Here is a 15,817-nt window from a genome sequence, read left to right as displayed (position 1 = left end):
CTCAGGCTTACACCTAGGTTTTCAAACTCCCAGTTCTAATGATCCCCATGGCATGAACCCATGCTGGTTTTCTGGGGGAGTGTCTCCCTGTGCTTTTGTGTTTGCCAGTATGTCCCAGAAATTGGTTACCAACCTTGCAGCGGTATGGAGCTTAAGGTATGGTGCAGCCAAAACCCAGAACAACAGTTTGCTGTCCTCAGCTGGTCTGTTTCTATGCTGGCAAATGGGGCAGCTCAATGGCACTTGCTGGGTCTTTTGTCACTAGAGAGACTGTGCTACTCCAGGGAGGCTGGGCGACCCAGGGGATCCTCAGACTATGCTGCCTCCCAGGTCTCTGCCTTTCTCCCCTACTGGAGCACCACCACGCCCTCCAGGCATAACCCTGGTGATAGCATGGATCCCTAAAGCTGCAGACTTTGTGCTCCCCAGCATATAAAAACTTGCAGTGGCCAGCTCCTCTCCTTTTCCAAATTAATGATTTCAAGGAAGAGCTTTCCTTGTGCAATCCCCTGTGTACACGTTTACTGTCTTTTTCTCTCTCATACCTCTCTCCATGATCAGGGCTCCTTCCTCTTTGCAGCACTCACAGTTCTCTTCTCCCCAAAATCAACTCTCCCCAGCTCCTACCTTCCAAAATGTGGCCATCTTGGTACCTCTGGTTGTATAGTTTTGTTCTCTCACTCCTCAGATTGATTTATTGGGTGTTCAAAATGATTTTATATTTATCTAGCTGTGTTCAAAGCAGGCAAGTTAAAAAAATAAAATAAAATAAAATAAATAAAAATAAAAAAATAAAAAAATAAAAAAAGCAGGCAAGTTGAGAGTCCTCCTACTACTCCCCTGCCATTTTAACTCCTTCCCCACAGATAAGTATTTTTTAATTAAATTTCAGGCCACTTCTTTTCCTCAGCACTAAATATTCACAACGAAGTAGTTGGGAATAATATGCAGCACATCAATTTTAGACCTGAAGTATCTAAGAACCAGACTCTATTGTTCTGCCAGATAGCTCATTACCAAAGAATCAATTAACAAAAAAGAGAGACAGAGAATGATTTAAAAAAAAAAAAAAAGGAAGAAAAGAAGGAACCAAAGATCTAGAATTTATTCAGTAAGACAATCTCTTCTACTTAACTGGAGCAAGATAGGGGTAGGCAAAGACTGGAGCAGGAAATCAGAAAAGCTAAAGATGAAAAGTTTACAGATTTTACTAAGTTTTAGTTTCTTTAGAAAAGAGAATGGATTAGTACATAATTAAGATACAAAGCTTGAAAAAATTATAATCACCAATATGAGAACATTTAGCTGCCTAGCACAGGAAAAAAAGGAATTAATCTATTCCCTTGACAATAATTAACCCTGTTTTTCAAAACCAATTTAACTGAAAATACTAAACTTTCAAAGTATGTATTGCTCTGAGCAGACAGGAACAAGATAATGATTCTTTTGTTACTCTAATAACAAGAAAACCCATCCTTACTTAGTGTTAAGTATATAGTATGTTTTTAAGAGTGGTTGGCAACTGGGATCCCTGGGTGGCGCAGTGGTTTAGCGCCTGCCTTTGGCCCAGGGCGCGATCCTGGAGACCCGGGATCGAATCCCACATCGGGCTCCCGGTGCATGGAGCCTGCTTCTCCCTCTGCCTATGTCTCTGCCTCTCTCTCTCTCTCTCTCTCTCTGTGATGACTATCATAAATAAATAAAAATTAAAAAAAAAAATATTAAAAAAAAAAAAAAAAGAGTGGTTGGCAACTTTTGATAACCTAAATGAGAAACAGTATTAAAATTAGATATCTGGAAAAAAGTTTTACTTACTTCATTTCATCAGGATGGCATGTGCTTTAATATATACTTTTCTGACAACTTGGCCAAATTCAAACCATTTTGAAAGGAAGGATGTGCAAATGACAAAGCAAAATTTCTTCCTCCCCTCCCCCACCAAAAAAAACCCCTGGGATAATCTGGTTCACTAATCAGGTACAGCACCTATTGTCTCAGAACATACCACTTTCATACCAGATTTCAATTAAAAATATATAAAATACCTCAATTATCTATTGAGATCCTTAGTTGAAGTACTTTGATTAATTAAAAAATGCTAATCTACATACAATACAAAAATCTCACAGTAAAGATATAATCAGTACAACACAACTTTTTTTTAATAATATTTACCTTTTATTTTATTTTTGTTTTAAAGATTTTATTTATTTATTCATGAGAAACACAGAGAGAAAGAGAGGCAGAGACACAGGCAGAGACACAGGCTCCATGCAGGGAGCCTGACGTGGGACTTGATCCTGGATCTCCAGGATCACACCCTGGGCTGAAGGCAGCACTAAATGCTGAGCCACCTGGTATGCCCAGTACAACACAACTTAAAACTAATCCCAACTCTAGCAAATATTGATACAAAGGAAGGAAAATTCCTCTTTCTTAGGACCTTATTAAATCAGCTTCTAGGAATTAATAAAAAGATCATGATTTCCTCTTCAGAATATAGGGAAAAGTTGCTCTCATGAATGAAGTTGAATCCTTGACTACATATAATTTATATTAAATTGAAATAAAAGATCCAGGCTCCTCAGGGAAAATAATAAATATGATCCAACCCCTTTATTAAATCATTTCATTTTTCATCCGGTTCCATAATATGAGTGATGTTGATCTTTAAGTCAAAAGCCCCACAACAGTAATAAACCTAAACCTAGATGAACCCTTTCAAATCTTTTATAAGAAAATTCAAAATATTTACAACAATTTTTATCAGATTCTAAAAATGTTACTAGCATTTCTCATAAGTATTGCTATTCTTGTGGCAGTGCACTGGTAATGATATTAGTAAGATGAAAAATCAGAGTATTATTGCTTTGGAAGATATTTCCAATTTTTTAAAAATTATTTAAAGTTTCATAATATATTTATGACACTAAGTTTCGTGTCCCATCAATACATTGCACTCTTCCAATAGATCAGAAATGCTCTTTAAAGATATATGAAGCTGCATATCTCATGAAAATGGAAAGCACCAATTAACCCAGTGAGTGAGTTAAGAGGATTCCTACTCTATTAGAGGTATTATTACACACACCCTCACAACACTATTGAGTAAAGGATTAGTATCACCACCTTAAAAATGAACAAAACGGAGGCTCAAATAAGCACTATTATACACTAAGGAGTAGAGTTTTAAATTTTATCTGCTTAATTCCAAAACCTGTATTCTATTTACTATGTCATGCTGCATGAAGAGAGAGACACCTCCAAATGAGGCTTTAGAGTTTTAATTTTAATTCTAGTGTAGTTAACATACAATGTTACATTAGTTTCAGATGTAACATTATAGTGATATATAATATATAATTATATATAATTATAATATATTTCACAATATAGTGATTCAACAATTCCATACTTTACTCAGTGCTCATCACAAGTATACTCTTAATCCTCTTCACCTATTTCAACCACCACCTCACTGACCTCCCCATCAGTTTGTTCTCCTGTTACTTGGTTTGTCTTTTTCCTTGCTCAATTGTTGGTTTCATAAACTCCACATATGGATGAAATCATATATTTGTGTTTCAGACTGACTTATTTCAATTAGCAGTATACCATCTATGCCCATACCACCCTGAGCAGTATACCTTCTAGATCCATTCATGTTGTTGCAAATGGCAAGATTTTACTTTTTATAGCTAAGTAATGTTCCATTGTGTGTGTGTGTGTGTGTGTGTGTATATATATATATACACACACACACTACATCATCTTTATGTGCTGATCTATTGATGGACACTTGGGCTGCTTGCATATCTTGGCTATTACAAATAATTTATTACAATAAATAAAGGGGTACATATATATTTTCAAATTAGTGTTTTTGTATTCTTTGGGAAAATACCTGGTAGTGGAATTACTGGCTCATAATGATAGTTCTATTTTTAATTTTTTGAGGGCACTAATCCTGTTTTCCACAGTGGCTGCACCAGTTTGCATTCCCACCAACTGTGTACAAGTGTTCCTTTTTCTCCACATCCTCACAATCACTTGTTGTTTTCGTTTTTTATTTTAGCCATTCTGAGAGATGCAACATGATACCTCCCTGTAGCTTTCATCTGCATCTCCTGGATGAGTGATATTGAGCATCTTTTCATGTGTCTGTTGGCCATCTTATGCCTTTGGAAAAATTTCTGTCCATGTCATCTGCCCATTTTTTAAATTGGATGTTTTGGGTTTTTTGGTGTTGAGTTGTATCAGTTCTTTACATATTTTCAATATTAACCTTTTCCGGCTATAAATGACATACAAACGACAATGCAAATATCTTCCCCCATTTAGTAGGTTGTATTTTAGTTTTGTTGATTGTTTACTTTGCTGTGCAGAAGTTTTTTTGTTTCAATGTAGTCCCAATAGTTTATTTTGGCTTTTGCTTCTCTTGTCTGAAGAGACAGATCTAGAAAGATATTGGTACAACCAATGTCATAAAAAGTACTGCCTATGCTCTCTTCTAGGATTTCTATGATTTCAGTTCTCACATTTAGGACTTTAATCCATTTTCAGTTTATTTTTTGTGTATGGTATGACAAAGTGGTCCAGTTTCATTCTTTTGCATGTTGCTGTCAAGTTTTCCCATTTGTTGAAGAGACTTTTCCCATTGCATATTCTTGCCTCTTCTGTCCCAAACTGACTATATAATCATGGGTTTACACCTGAGCTCTCTATTCTAGTAATCTATGTATCTACTTTTGTGCCAGTACCATACTATTTTGATTACTATAGATTTGCACTATATCTTGATATCTGAGATTGTGTTACCTCCAGTTTTGCTTTCCTTTTTCAAAACTGTTTTGGCTATTCAGGGTCTTATGTGGTTCCATAAAATGCTGTTACTCTTTTGCATTAAATCTATAGATTGCCTTGGGTAGTATAGACATTTTAATATTTGTTCTCCTAATCCATGAGCATGGAATATCTTTCCATTTGTGTCACCTTCAATTTCTTTCTATACTTTTCTATACTTTTCAGAGAACAGGTCTTTCCCCTCTTTGGTTAAGTTTATTCTTAGGTATTTTATTATTATTAGCATAATTATAAATGGCATTTCTCAATTTCTTTCTGCTACTTCATTATTAGTATATAGGACTGCAACACATTTTCACACATTGATTTTGTAACCTGTGACCTTACTACTCTAATCTTTATTATTTGCTGCCTTCTGCTAGATTTAGGTTATGTTTGGTCTTCTTCTAGACCTTTAGGTGCAAGGTTAAGTTGTTTATCTGAGACTTTTCTTGCTTCTTGACGTAGGCTTATATTGCTATAAACTTCCCTTAGAACCACTTTTGTTGTATCCCAAAGATTTTGGATCATTGTGTTTTCATTTTCATTTGTCTCTATGTATTTTTCTGTTTCTTCTTTGATTTCTTGGTTGACCCATTTATTGTTTAGGTACATTATTTAACCTCCAAGTGTTTCTGTTCTTTCCAGATTTTTTTTTCTTGCAATTGATTTCTAATTTCATAGTGTCAAGGTCAGAAAAGAGGCACAGTATGACTTCTATCTTTTTTAAATTGTTGAGACCTTTTTTGTGGCCTAATATGTGATCTATTCTGGAGAATGTTCCATGTGCTCTTGACAAGAAGGTGTATTCTCCTGGTTTGGGATGATATGTTCTGGATAAATCTGTTAGATCTATTTGGTCCGATGTGTCATTCAAAGCAACAATTTCCTTTTTGATTTTCTGTTTGATCTACCCATTGACCTAAGTAGTGTATTAAAGTCCCCTATTACTGTATTACTTTCGATTACTTCTTTTATGTTTGTTATTACTTGTCTTATGTATTTGTGTGCTCCTATGTTGGGTGTATATATATTTACAATTATATTACAATTGTCCTATCTTCTTGTTAGGTTGCTCTTTTTTTTTATTATATAGTGTCCTTCTTTGTCTCTTGCTATAGTCTTTGCTTTAAAGTCTATTTTTTTTCTGATATAAGTATTGCTACTTCAGCTTTCTTCTCACTTCCATTTGCATGATAAATGCTTTTCCATTCCTTCACTTTCAATCTGCATGTGTCTTTAGGTCTGAAGTGAGTCTTGCAGGCAGCATATGAGGGGTCTAGCTTTTTTTCCTCCATTTCATGACCCTATGTCTTTTAATTGGAGCACTTAGTCCATTTATACCCAAAATAATTATGGATAGGTATGTACTTATTGCCATTTTGTTATTTGTTTTGAGTTTGCTTTTATAGTTCTCTGTTTCTTTGTTCTCTTGCTCTCTCTTATCTCAGTTTGTTAGCTTTCTTTAGTGACACACTTGGATTTCTTTCTCTTTATTTTTTGGATATCTATTACTAGTTTTTGATTTGTGATTACCATTACATTTGTATATAACAACTTCTGCAAATATAAGTCTAATATTAAGTTGATAGTTGCTTATATTTGAACACTCTTAACTCCTTTTCCTCTCACATTTTCGGTATATGGTATCATATACTTTATATCTTTATATTCTGAATTGCTTGACTAATCTTTATAGATAAACTTATTTTTACTGCTTTTGTGCTTCCTACTGTTCTTACTCCTACTTTCCTTTCCTTTCCTTTCCTTACCCCTGGCCTTTCTTTCCTTTCCACTCAGAGAGTGCCACTTAACATTTCTTGTAGAGCTAATGTAGTGGTGATGAATTCTTTTAACTTTTGTCTGGAAAACTCTTTATTTCTCCTATTCTGATAGCATTGGTGGATACAGTATTCTTGGCTGCAGATTTTTTCTTTCAGCACTTTCAATATATCATGCCACTCTCTTCTGGCCTGCAAAGTTTCTGACAAAACAAAAAGCAAAAAAACAAAAACAACTGATTGCCTTATGAGGTTTTCCTTATATGTAAGAGTTTTGTTGCTTTTAAAATTCTCTCTTTATCACTACTTTTTACCATTTTAATTACTATGTGTTTGGTGTGAACCTCCTTGGTCTGCTTTTGTTGGTGGCTCTGTGCCTCCTGGATCTGAAATTCTGTTTCCTTCCCCAGATTCGGGAAGTTTTCAGCTATTATTTCTTCAAATAAATATTCTGCCCCCCTCTTCTCTTTTGGGAATCCCTATAATGTGTTATTATGCTTGATGGTGTCACTCAGTTCTCTGAGTCTATTTTCATTATTTTTTTTTTCTCTCTCCTATTTATTCCACCTGTGGGGGGTTTTTTGTTGTTGTTTTTTTTGGTTTTTGATAATTTACCCTCATATTCATGCTATCTAGTTGTATCTGTAGGATGAAGTGAGTTTAGGGTCCTCCTATTCTGCCATCTTCCCCGGAAGTCTGCCAAATGAGGTTTTAAATGAGCTTACTCCATTCCCAATATATTATGTTTAAGTCCTATTCAATTAGGACATTTTGTTTGTGAAATGTCAAAAGTTTCTCCACTTTCCCCTTCTTTGTGTTAATATCCTCACCTTCCAATAGCCTGAATTCAAATACTTAAACCTAAAATTTCTGGATTAAAAATGTTTCCACTCATTTAGTCCACAAATATTTATTGAATGCCTACTATAGCAAGCATATGCTAATTGCTATTTTAGTCCCTACTGTTCACTAATTTACTCAATTAGTGCATAGAGATGCCTAAGATGAGAAACTTCATTAGCCCCATATTTCTAATTACTGGATTACAGTAATCATAAATAAATGTATACTTTTTGTTTCATACATGTGTCTGAAAATTAAGATATGCATTACCTTTTCCTCAATAACTCAGTAACAAAAGAAAAGTTGAGTTATTTTAAGTTCTACTATGTGCCATCCCTTCTCACCAGCAAAGGCACTCATTTTATAAACAGAATAAATAAAGCCAGGAGGCAGAGTGGAGTACTCTCACCAGTATGGACATAAAGCCCGACAAATTTGGGCTGTAGTTCCAGTTTTTACTAGTTATGGGTTGTGTAGCCTTAGCTTCACCACTTAATATTCCTGAAGCCAAATTTTCTCATATGTAAAACTGAGATAATTATACCCCCTTGCAGGAATTCTGTGAGAATTAAACAAGATATATATAAAGTACCTAAAAGAAGGGAGGTACTCTGCAAATGACAAAAGACCAGCTTACTGAAATAACTTTGCTTTTTTTTTAAGATTTTATTTGAGAGAGAGTGTGTGAGCAGGGAGGACAGAGGGAGAAAGAATCTGAAGCAGGTTCTGCACTAAGTGCAGAGCCTGACTTGGGGCTTCATCCCTGGATCACAAAATCATGACCTGAACTGAAACCAAGAGTCAGATACTCAACCAACTAAGCCACCCAGGTGCCCCACTAACTTTGCTTTTAAAGGTCATTACTACAATACCTAACTATTTATCTCTCTCAATTTTAGGGCAGTATATTATTTACTGAATGGGAATCAGAAAAATTAGGTTACAGTTCTGGCTCCTATTCTCCCTAGTTGTGGGACCCTGGTTAAGTCACTTAACTTCTAACATTCAATATAAAGATAAAAATTCACACTTTCCTTATCATGTGCTCTAATCTTACATGTCTTTTCTACTTAGGAGGGCAAAAATGGAAAGAATCTGGACTCTGGAATGAGAAAGACCTGCTTTCTATCCACATAATCCTGAACTAATCACTTAATCCCTCTTGAATACATCTATGTAACCCTGGAGTCCTTCTTCAGGTCTATCGCAAGGCAAAATGAGAAAGTAAACTACAAAGAAGCTAAAAGTAGAAGATAAACTGATGACCAAATTATTTAGGAACCAGCTTTGTTTGGGGACAGGTGTTATTAAATCAATCTCTTCCACCAAAATATTCCTACTTTGACGAGTCCAGATTCTTAAATGTAACCTCTACTACTAACTGAAATGTAATCCTCCATTACTTACAAATAGAAGATTTTTTAACCTGGGTTTCTAGAATGGACATTACCTCATAAAATTAATTTCAAATTTCAAATTTGTCTGCACACAGCATGCATTTTCATAAGAATTCATTCTTTTCATGACATACTCAAATCTATCACACCAGAAATGTTTAAGAACCAATAGAAGGGAAAAAAATAAAAAGAAATACAGTCTTTAGCTCGGTTAATAGATGAGCAATAAGCAATACCAGCAATATTCTGAACAAGCTTCATTCTCTCACCACATAACATTCCTGGGCATATGCTGCTCTCTCTGCCCTACATTACTCCTCTCTATTCCCAGTTCCTCTGCCTGCAATTCACTGGGCTAATTTCTTTTTATCATTCAAGACTCAATTCATGTGTCCTTCCTCCAAGTAGCTTTACTGAACTATTCTTAACACCACCCCTAGGCTGTCACAGAACTATTCTCTAGCCTCAGAATTCTGTGTACAACTCTTCTCATTGCCTGAATGGTAATTTTCTAACTCTATTCTTCCTCCACTATGATAGGAGCTCCTTGAAGGCAAGGACTTTTTGTCTAACACATATCTGAATTTCCAAAGTTCGGCACAATGCCTGTCATATAAAAATAATAAGTATTCAATATGTTTTTTGAATTTTTTTTTTTTTGAGAGAGAGAGAGCACCTGTGTGCATGGGAGAGGGAGAAAGAACCTTAAGCAGGCACCACACCCAGTTCAGAGCCCAACGTAAGTCTCAATTTCATGACCCCAAGAACATGACCTGAGCTGAAATCAAGAGTCAGATGCTTAACTAACTGAACCACCCAGGTGCCCCTCAATACTCATTTTTTAAATAATTCTATGAATATTAGAATAACACAGTCTACAACATAGGGATTTCTTTCACAAAGCCATGACAGGGAGATTAATATATTACAATTAGTGACTTCTAAAACTCCTGAAAAAAATGAAACTATAATTGACAGCAGACTGTTTTTCCCATTTCTTCCACCAAAACTCAGAGATTTTTTTCCATAACATTGTTGAAAGTCTTTATTTAGGAATTTCCAATTCTATATAAAAGTTTTTAATCCTATAAAAAATTCTAGCCTGAGCAGCCCAGGTGGCTCAGCAGTTTAGCACTGCCTTCAGCCCAGGGCGTAAAGACCCAGGATCGAGTCCCATGTCAGGGCTCCCTGCATGGAGCCTTCTTCTCCCTCTCCCTGTGTCTCTGCCTCTCTCTCTGTCTCCTATGAATAAATAAATAAAATCTAAAAAAAAAAAAATTCTAGCCTTTTTGTGTTTGCTTGTTTTGTTTTCCTTCAGCTGACATGCAAGTACATTATTTGGAAAAGTTGTTAAGACTCAAATATTCACAATCAATAGTTCTCAAAATTATAAAACAAATAAAAATATTTTTTTCAGGGATCCCTAGGTGGCTCTGCGGTTTAGCGCCTGCCTTCGACCCAGGGCATGATCCTGGAGTCCCAGGATAGAGTCCCACGTCAGGCTCCCAGCATGGAGCCTGCTTCTCCCTCTCCCTGTGTCTCGGCCTCTCTCTATCATAAATAAATAAATAAATCTTTAAAAAAAAAAAAAAAAAACTTTTAGAATGATTGCATCATTCTAAAAATTTCTGGTCAGTATGGGCCTCCACAAAAGGAACAAACTTGGCAATATAGGAAAGCAATTTTACCAGGTAATTCAAACAAAAGCTTTCTTTGAGGATAGTTGGAAAGGAAGGAGAAGAATCTGAGAAATTGAAGCAGGTGCAATCTAGCCTGAGACTAATACTCCTACATTTAATTAACTATAAGCTTTCTTTTTTATTATTACTCATAATCAAATTGTTGGAGAAGAAAAATTCTATATTCTTGTCCTCATTTTTTTTCCTCCTGTCCTCATTTTAAAGTACAACATTTAAAAGAAACTTCCTTTTGCAAACCTGACCTTCTTACAGAGTTATCTGCATGCTTTGAAAAAAAAAGTCCCTTCGTACCTTTAAGAAATTCCTCAAAATCCACCTCATATAGAGATATATCCCATAATACTTAGGTATCATTAGTTCAGATAACAATTCTACATTTTCCTAAACTTAACTGCCTGCCTTCCTTCCAATAGCAAATAAATTATACCAATGGGGGGAAAAGAATGTCTTAAATTCATCACTGTAAGTTTAAAGTTTGCTTTTATATTTAAAGTCTAGATAATACATCTTAATTTTCTATATTCAAGCTTCAGAGGAACTAAGGAAACGCATTCATTGGGCACTTCAGATATATTATCTCTAGTGTTCACAATTATGCTATAAGTACCATCTCCATTTTAGAGATGAAGGAATTTTAGATCAGAAATTTTGAGTCCGGGCAGCCCCTGTGGCCCAGCGGTTTAGCGCCGCCTCCAGCCCGGGGTGTGATCCTGGAGACCTGGGATCGAGTCCCACGTCAGGTTCCCTGCACGGAGCCTGCTTCTCCCTCTGCCTGTGTCTCTGCCTCTCTCTCTGTCATGAATAAATAAAATCTTTTAAAAAGAAAATTTGAGTCCAAGGTCTTCATCTAATAAGTTAAACACGCTTTAAACAAAGATCTGGGGAACCCTGGGTGGCGCAGCGGTTTAGCACCTGCCTTTGGCCCCGGGCGGGATCCTGGAGACCCGGGATCGAATCCCCACACCAGGCTCCCGGTGCATGGAGCCTGCTTCTCCCTCTGCCTATGTCTCTGCCTCTCTCTCTATCATAAATAAATAAAAATTTAAAAAATTTTTTAAAAATAAAATAAACAAAGATCTGAATCTATTTCTTTCCACATCACCTTGCTAACATATGCTGACCTTAGAATAACACTTCCTGTGGGGCAGGAATTTTCATCATGGCTATTATTTCTTCAGTCTGTAGTACACTGCAATACAAACAGCCAAATAATGAATCTGGATAATGTTAAAATAGGTCCAAAAATCCTACAATCTTATACTTACCTCCAGTTATTGAGCAAGTAAATGGCTTAACTTCTCTGTGTCAAAACTTCAAATATTAGAAATAATACTTTAGAAAGCAGTTATGATCCTGAGAGTAAATTAAAACATATAAACCACCTGACACACTATCTGGCACATAATAAACACTCCATAAATGTTAGCTGTTGTTCTGAGATGAGAAATCATCAAATGAACATGTTTTGTACCAGGTGACTCCAGCCAGCAATAGCTGGACATCTAATCCGGAAACAGTCAATCCTACACTGGCTTGCAATCTTACATGACCTGGTGGTAAAGATGTTGTATGTCAATCAGTTTCTCTGTCTTGGAAATCTGAATTAAGAAACAAAGGCTCCACCCATTAACAGTGATTCAGAAGTTAAATGGTTTGGCTTCTACATGCATCAATTTTCTCTCATCAATGTTACCAACAATGCTAAATCTGTTGCTAAATCTAGTTTTTCAGTCGTCCTTTTTATATCATTTGGCAGTATTCAATCTGTTCAAGACCATTCTTCTCATCCTCTTTGGAAAGTACTGAAATATTGAAGATATTCAAAACTTAATCCAAAGCTTCTGCTCCCCACACTCTATTCTCCCTCTAGGCAATTTCATCCACACTTATGACTTCAATAATTATCTGTGTTAGCTCAGACTTTTCTTACACATTCAACTGCCTTGTCAATCCCTCCACTAACCTGAATGGCTAAAAGATCCATTTTAGCCAGACTCCATACACCCAAAAACAAACTCATGATCTTCCCTCTCAAACATAGCCAAGATCCCTTCCAGTGCTCCTTATCTCCTAAGTACACTACCAACCATCCAGATGTACAAATTCAAAAATTAGGAGTATGATACCTTCTTTTCCTTCATCCCCTCTTTCATTAAATCCTATCAACTTTATCTTTAAATATTTCTCAATTCCTTCTCCCCATCTGCACTGATACCCTCTAACAGGTCCAACTACATCCACTTTTATTTTTTTACTTTTTTAAAAAGATTTTATTTATTTATTTATTATTTATTTATTTATTTATGAGAGACACAGAGAGAGAGGTAGAGACACAGGCAGAGGGAGAAGCAGCAGGCTCCCTCCCTGCAGGTTATCCCAATGCAGAACTCGATCCCAGGACCCAGAGATCACCACCTGAGCCACTCAGGTACCCCCACCTGTATGCACTCTTGTATCTTCTATACTTTCCACATGGTAGCCAGTTTTATTTTTCATGATTCTAATTATGTCATGCTCCTACTTTTTTAAAAGCCCTCAATGACTTATTATTCTAAGATTTTTGACCAAAATTCGTATCCTAGTATACAAGGCCTGCAAGATCTATTTCAGTTTCTCTTCTCCTCCTATTGTCCTACATGCAGCCATTATTTGTCTCCTTTCAGTTCCCTAAACACATCATGTCTCCTCCTACCTTAGGGTCTTTGCACATGGTTTCCCTCTGCCTGGGCCACTCTTTGTCCTGGTCTTCATTTATTCAATATATCTTAGCTAAAATATCACTTTCTCAGAGAATGTTCCTTGAACCCATAGACCTTAGCAAGTCACTCAATTACTTATTTAATAAATATTTAATAATAACCTACTGTATACCATGTATGGTTCTAGACATGTGGGGCTGTCAAACACAACAAAGCACCTTGCCTTTATGGAGCCTATATTCAAATGTTAGAGAATAAGTGATAAGCAATAAAAATAACAAACTGCATAATATGTGTGAAGGCAGGGAGTCTATGGGGCGGGGGGCGGAGTGTTGGGCGACAAAGTAGGAGAATCACAAGGAGTTTCCAGTAGCTAACTTGGTGCCTTACATATAGCTGGCGCTCAATACATATTTGTTGAGTGGATGAAGGACTAATGAAATATCATAAGGAGCTTAAACTATGAAAAGAACCGCGGGAAGTACTTGGTGGAAGAGACCTCCAAGGAAGAGAGGCCACCCGGGTGTGGGGAGGTAAGGGCCCCTTGAGCCACCGCGGGAGCTCTGTCGGCGGCCGGGCGGCCGGTTCGGGTGGCGCGGCGGGCGGCCTTCGCATACCCCTGCGCGTCCCCACCTCCCAGGCTGGAGGATCCGAGGGGGTCACTCCTGCGGCCGGGCCTGCGCCCCGCGGCGCCCCACCCCCGAGGCACCGCCGAGCGACACACCGTCACCACCTGCCCCGGGCGTCAGTTCTCAGCGCGCAGCCCCTCCCACAGACGCGGGACTGCGGCCGCCGCGTGTTCGTGACCTGTCAGGCCCGGGGCCACCGACGCGGCCCCTCAGGAACCGGGCCTGGGGCTCCCCTCGCAGCGCCTGCCCTGCACCTGGACTCCCGTCCTCCACTCCTCGGAGACTCCGCAGGACCTTCCGGAGCAGCGCGCCAGTCGCCGCCCAGGTGCCGGCGTGTCCCGGGAGCCCCGGGGGTCGGGCTGCGGCCGTCCCCTCCGGCCTGCAGCCTCCCTGGGACCCGCAGGCGCCGCGTGGACTTCCGGGGGCTTCCCCGGGCGCAAACGCTGCCCGCACTGCGGGGCCACTCGCCCAGCTGCCCCCGCCCCCTCGGGGCCACAGGGCGCCCTCCGGGACTCGGTCACCGGCGCCCCCGGCCCACGCTCACTCCGGGGCGCACACGCGCGCACACCCCTCGCCGCCGCCGCCCGCCGCTCGCCGCTCACAGCCGCGCGCGCCGCCCCTGACCCCTGACCCCTGACCCCGAGGTCCCGGCCCCACCGCGCAAACGCTCGGGGCGCCTCCCGCGAGTAGGGCCGAGCCCAAGGGGCCTCCGCGCTCCGCCCGGACGGCGCAGCTGCCTCAGCGCTTCCCCTGCTCCGCCGCCCCCACAGACCTGCCTCAGGCGCCGTCTGGCTCCGCTCCGCCATTTTTGGTTGTCCCTCCGCCTCTAAGCCCACGCGAAAATCGCGGGGCAGTGGGAGCGGGCGACGGGATCCGCGGGCTGACGGAGCTCCCTCAGGAAGACGCGGCGCGGCGGTTGCCAGGGCAACGGGCGGCCCGCGTGCGGGCGGCGGGCGCGAGGCGGGCTGGGAGGGCGCGTGCGTCCGAGGCCCCGCCCCCCGCAGCCCCGCAGTCCCGCAGCCCCGCGCGCCGGGGTCGGGGTCCGAGGTCCGGGCGCCCCCGCCGCCGCCCCCGTCCGGGCCCCTGAGCGTGCTCCGCCGCGGGGAGCCGGGCCGGCGGGGCCGCTTCTCTGTGGTCGGCGCTCTATCCGGGGGGCTCGACCCGGGTTTGGGGATTTCCCGACGCGCCTGCCCGCGGCGTGCCCGGCCTCAGTCGGGGTGCGGGGTGCTGGGTGCTGGGTCAGTGGAGGTCTCCGACGGAGGCGCGCCCGGAGCCCGTGACTGTGCCCGCCGCACCCCGAACCCGCGCTCCCCGCCCCGCCCCGCCACAGCCGCCAGCCGCCAGCCGCCAGCCTGGAGAAGGGCTCTTCGCCGCCGCGCCGCTCGGTGCGCTTGGTGCCCCCTCCCGCCCCTCCCCGGCGGGGCGGCCACAGTCTCCCGGGAGCCAGCCCGAGCCAACTCTCCTGAGCCGAGCCGCCCTTCCTCCCCGGCCCCGGCCCCGGCCCCGGCCCCGTGCATCCCGGGCCTGGCCCCGTTACTCACTTCTGTCCTCCTCCCTTAGGGGCCAGGTGGGCTGCCTGTGGCCTGAGGTCGGTCTCTCCAACTGTGTCCTCCGTAACGCGGCACAGTGCTCGGCGCCAGGTAAGCGCGCGGTAAATATCTGTGGGGTGAACGGCACTCCTGGGTTCACTCCTGCACTAACACCAGTTTCAGCGAGCGCTTCATTTTTTAACAAGCACCAGTGTAGGTAGGCCGCGTCTCTTCACAGGCTTTACGTGCCTCAAAGGGACCCCACCTCCCGGCTGGTCTTCAGCTTCCCCGGGGAGGTTAGCCCACCCGAGACACCGGAGAGCGGACACTCGGTCCCTATTCTTAGCTGAATAAAAGGATGTGGACGCAAAAACAAAAGAAGAAAGACATAATGGCT

General features: G+C 41.1%; 1 protein-coding gene across 9 annotated transcripts in view; it reads right to left on the bottom strand.

The window, feature by feature from the left end:
• LOC112642495 (BEN domain-containing protein 5) overlaps positions 1–14,831 on the bottom strand; it is a 1,368,880-nt gene extending 1,354,049 nt beyond the window's left edge. For 3 of the 9 annotated variants that reach the window (XM_049094507.1, XM_035699097.2, XM_025420152.3), the window contains exon 1: positions 14,664–14,831. In XM_049094507.1, coding sequence (XP_048950464.1) covers positions 14,664–14,697 — 34 coding nt within the window. In that variant the 5' untranslated portion in view covers positions 14,698–14,831. The remainder of the gene's footprint in view (positions 1–14,663) is intronic. The other 6 variants (XM_049094503.1, XM_035699091.2, XM_049094505.1 and 3 more) reach the window with 4 other exon arrangements.
• Positions 14,832–15,817: the final 986 nt, after the last annotated feature.

This window comes from Canis lupus, chromosome 15, assembly GCF_003254725.2.
Source record: "Canis lupus dingo isolate Sandy chromosome 15, ASM325472v2, whole genome shotgun sequence".
Classification (NCBI taxonomy): Eukaryota; Metazoa; Chordata; class Mammalia; order Carnivora; family Canidae; genus Canis; species Canis lupus.
Note: the sequence above shows the minus strand (reverse complement) of the source record. Positions and strands in the feature narration are given on the sequence as shown.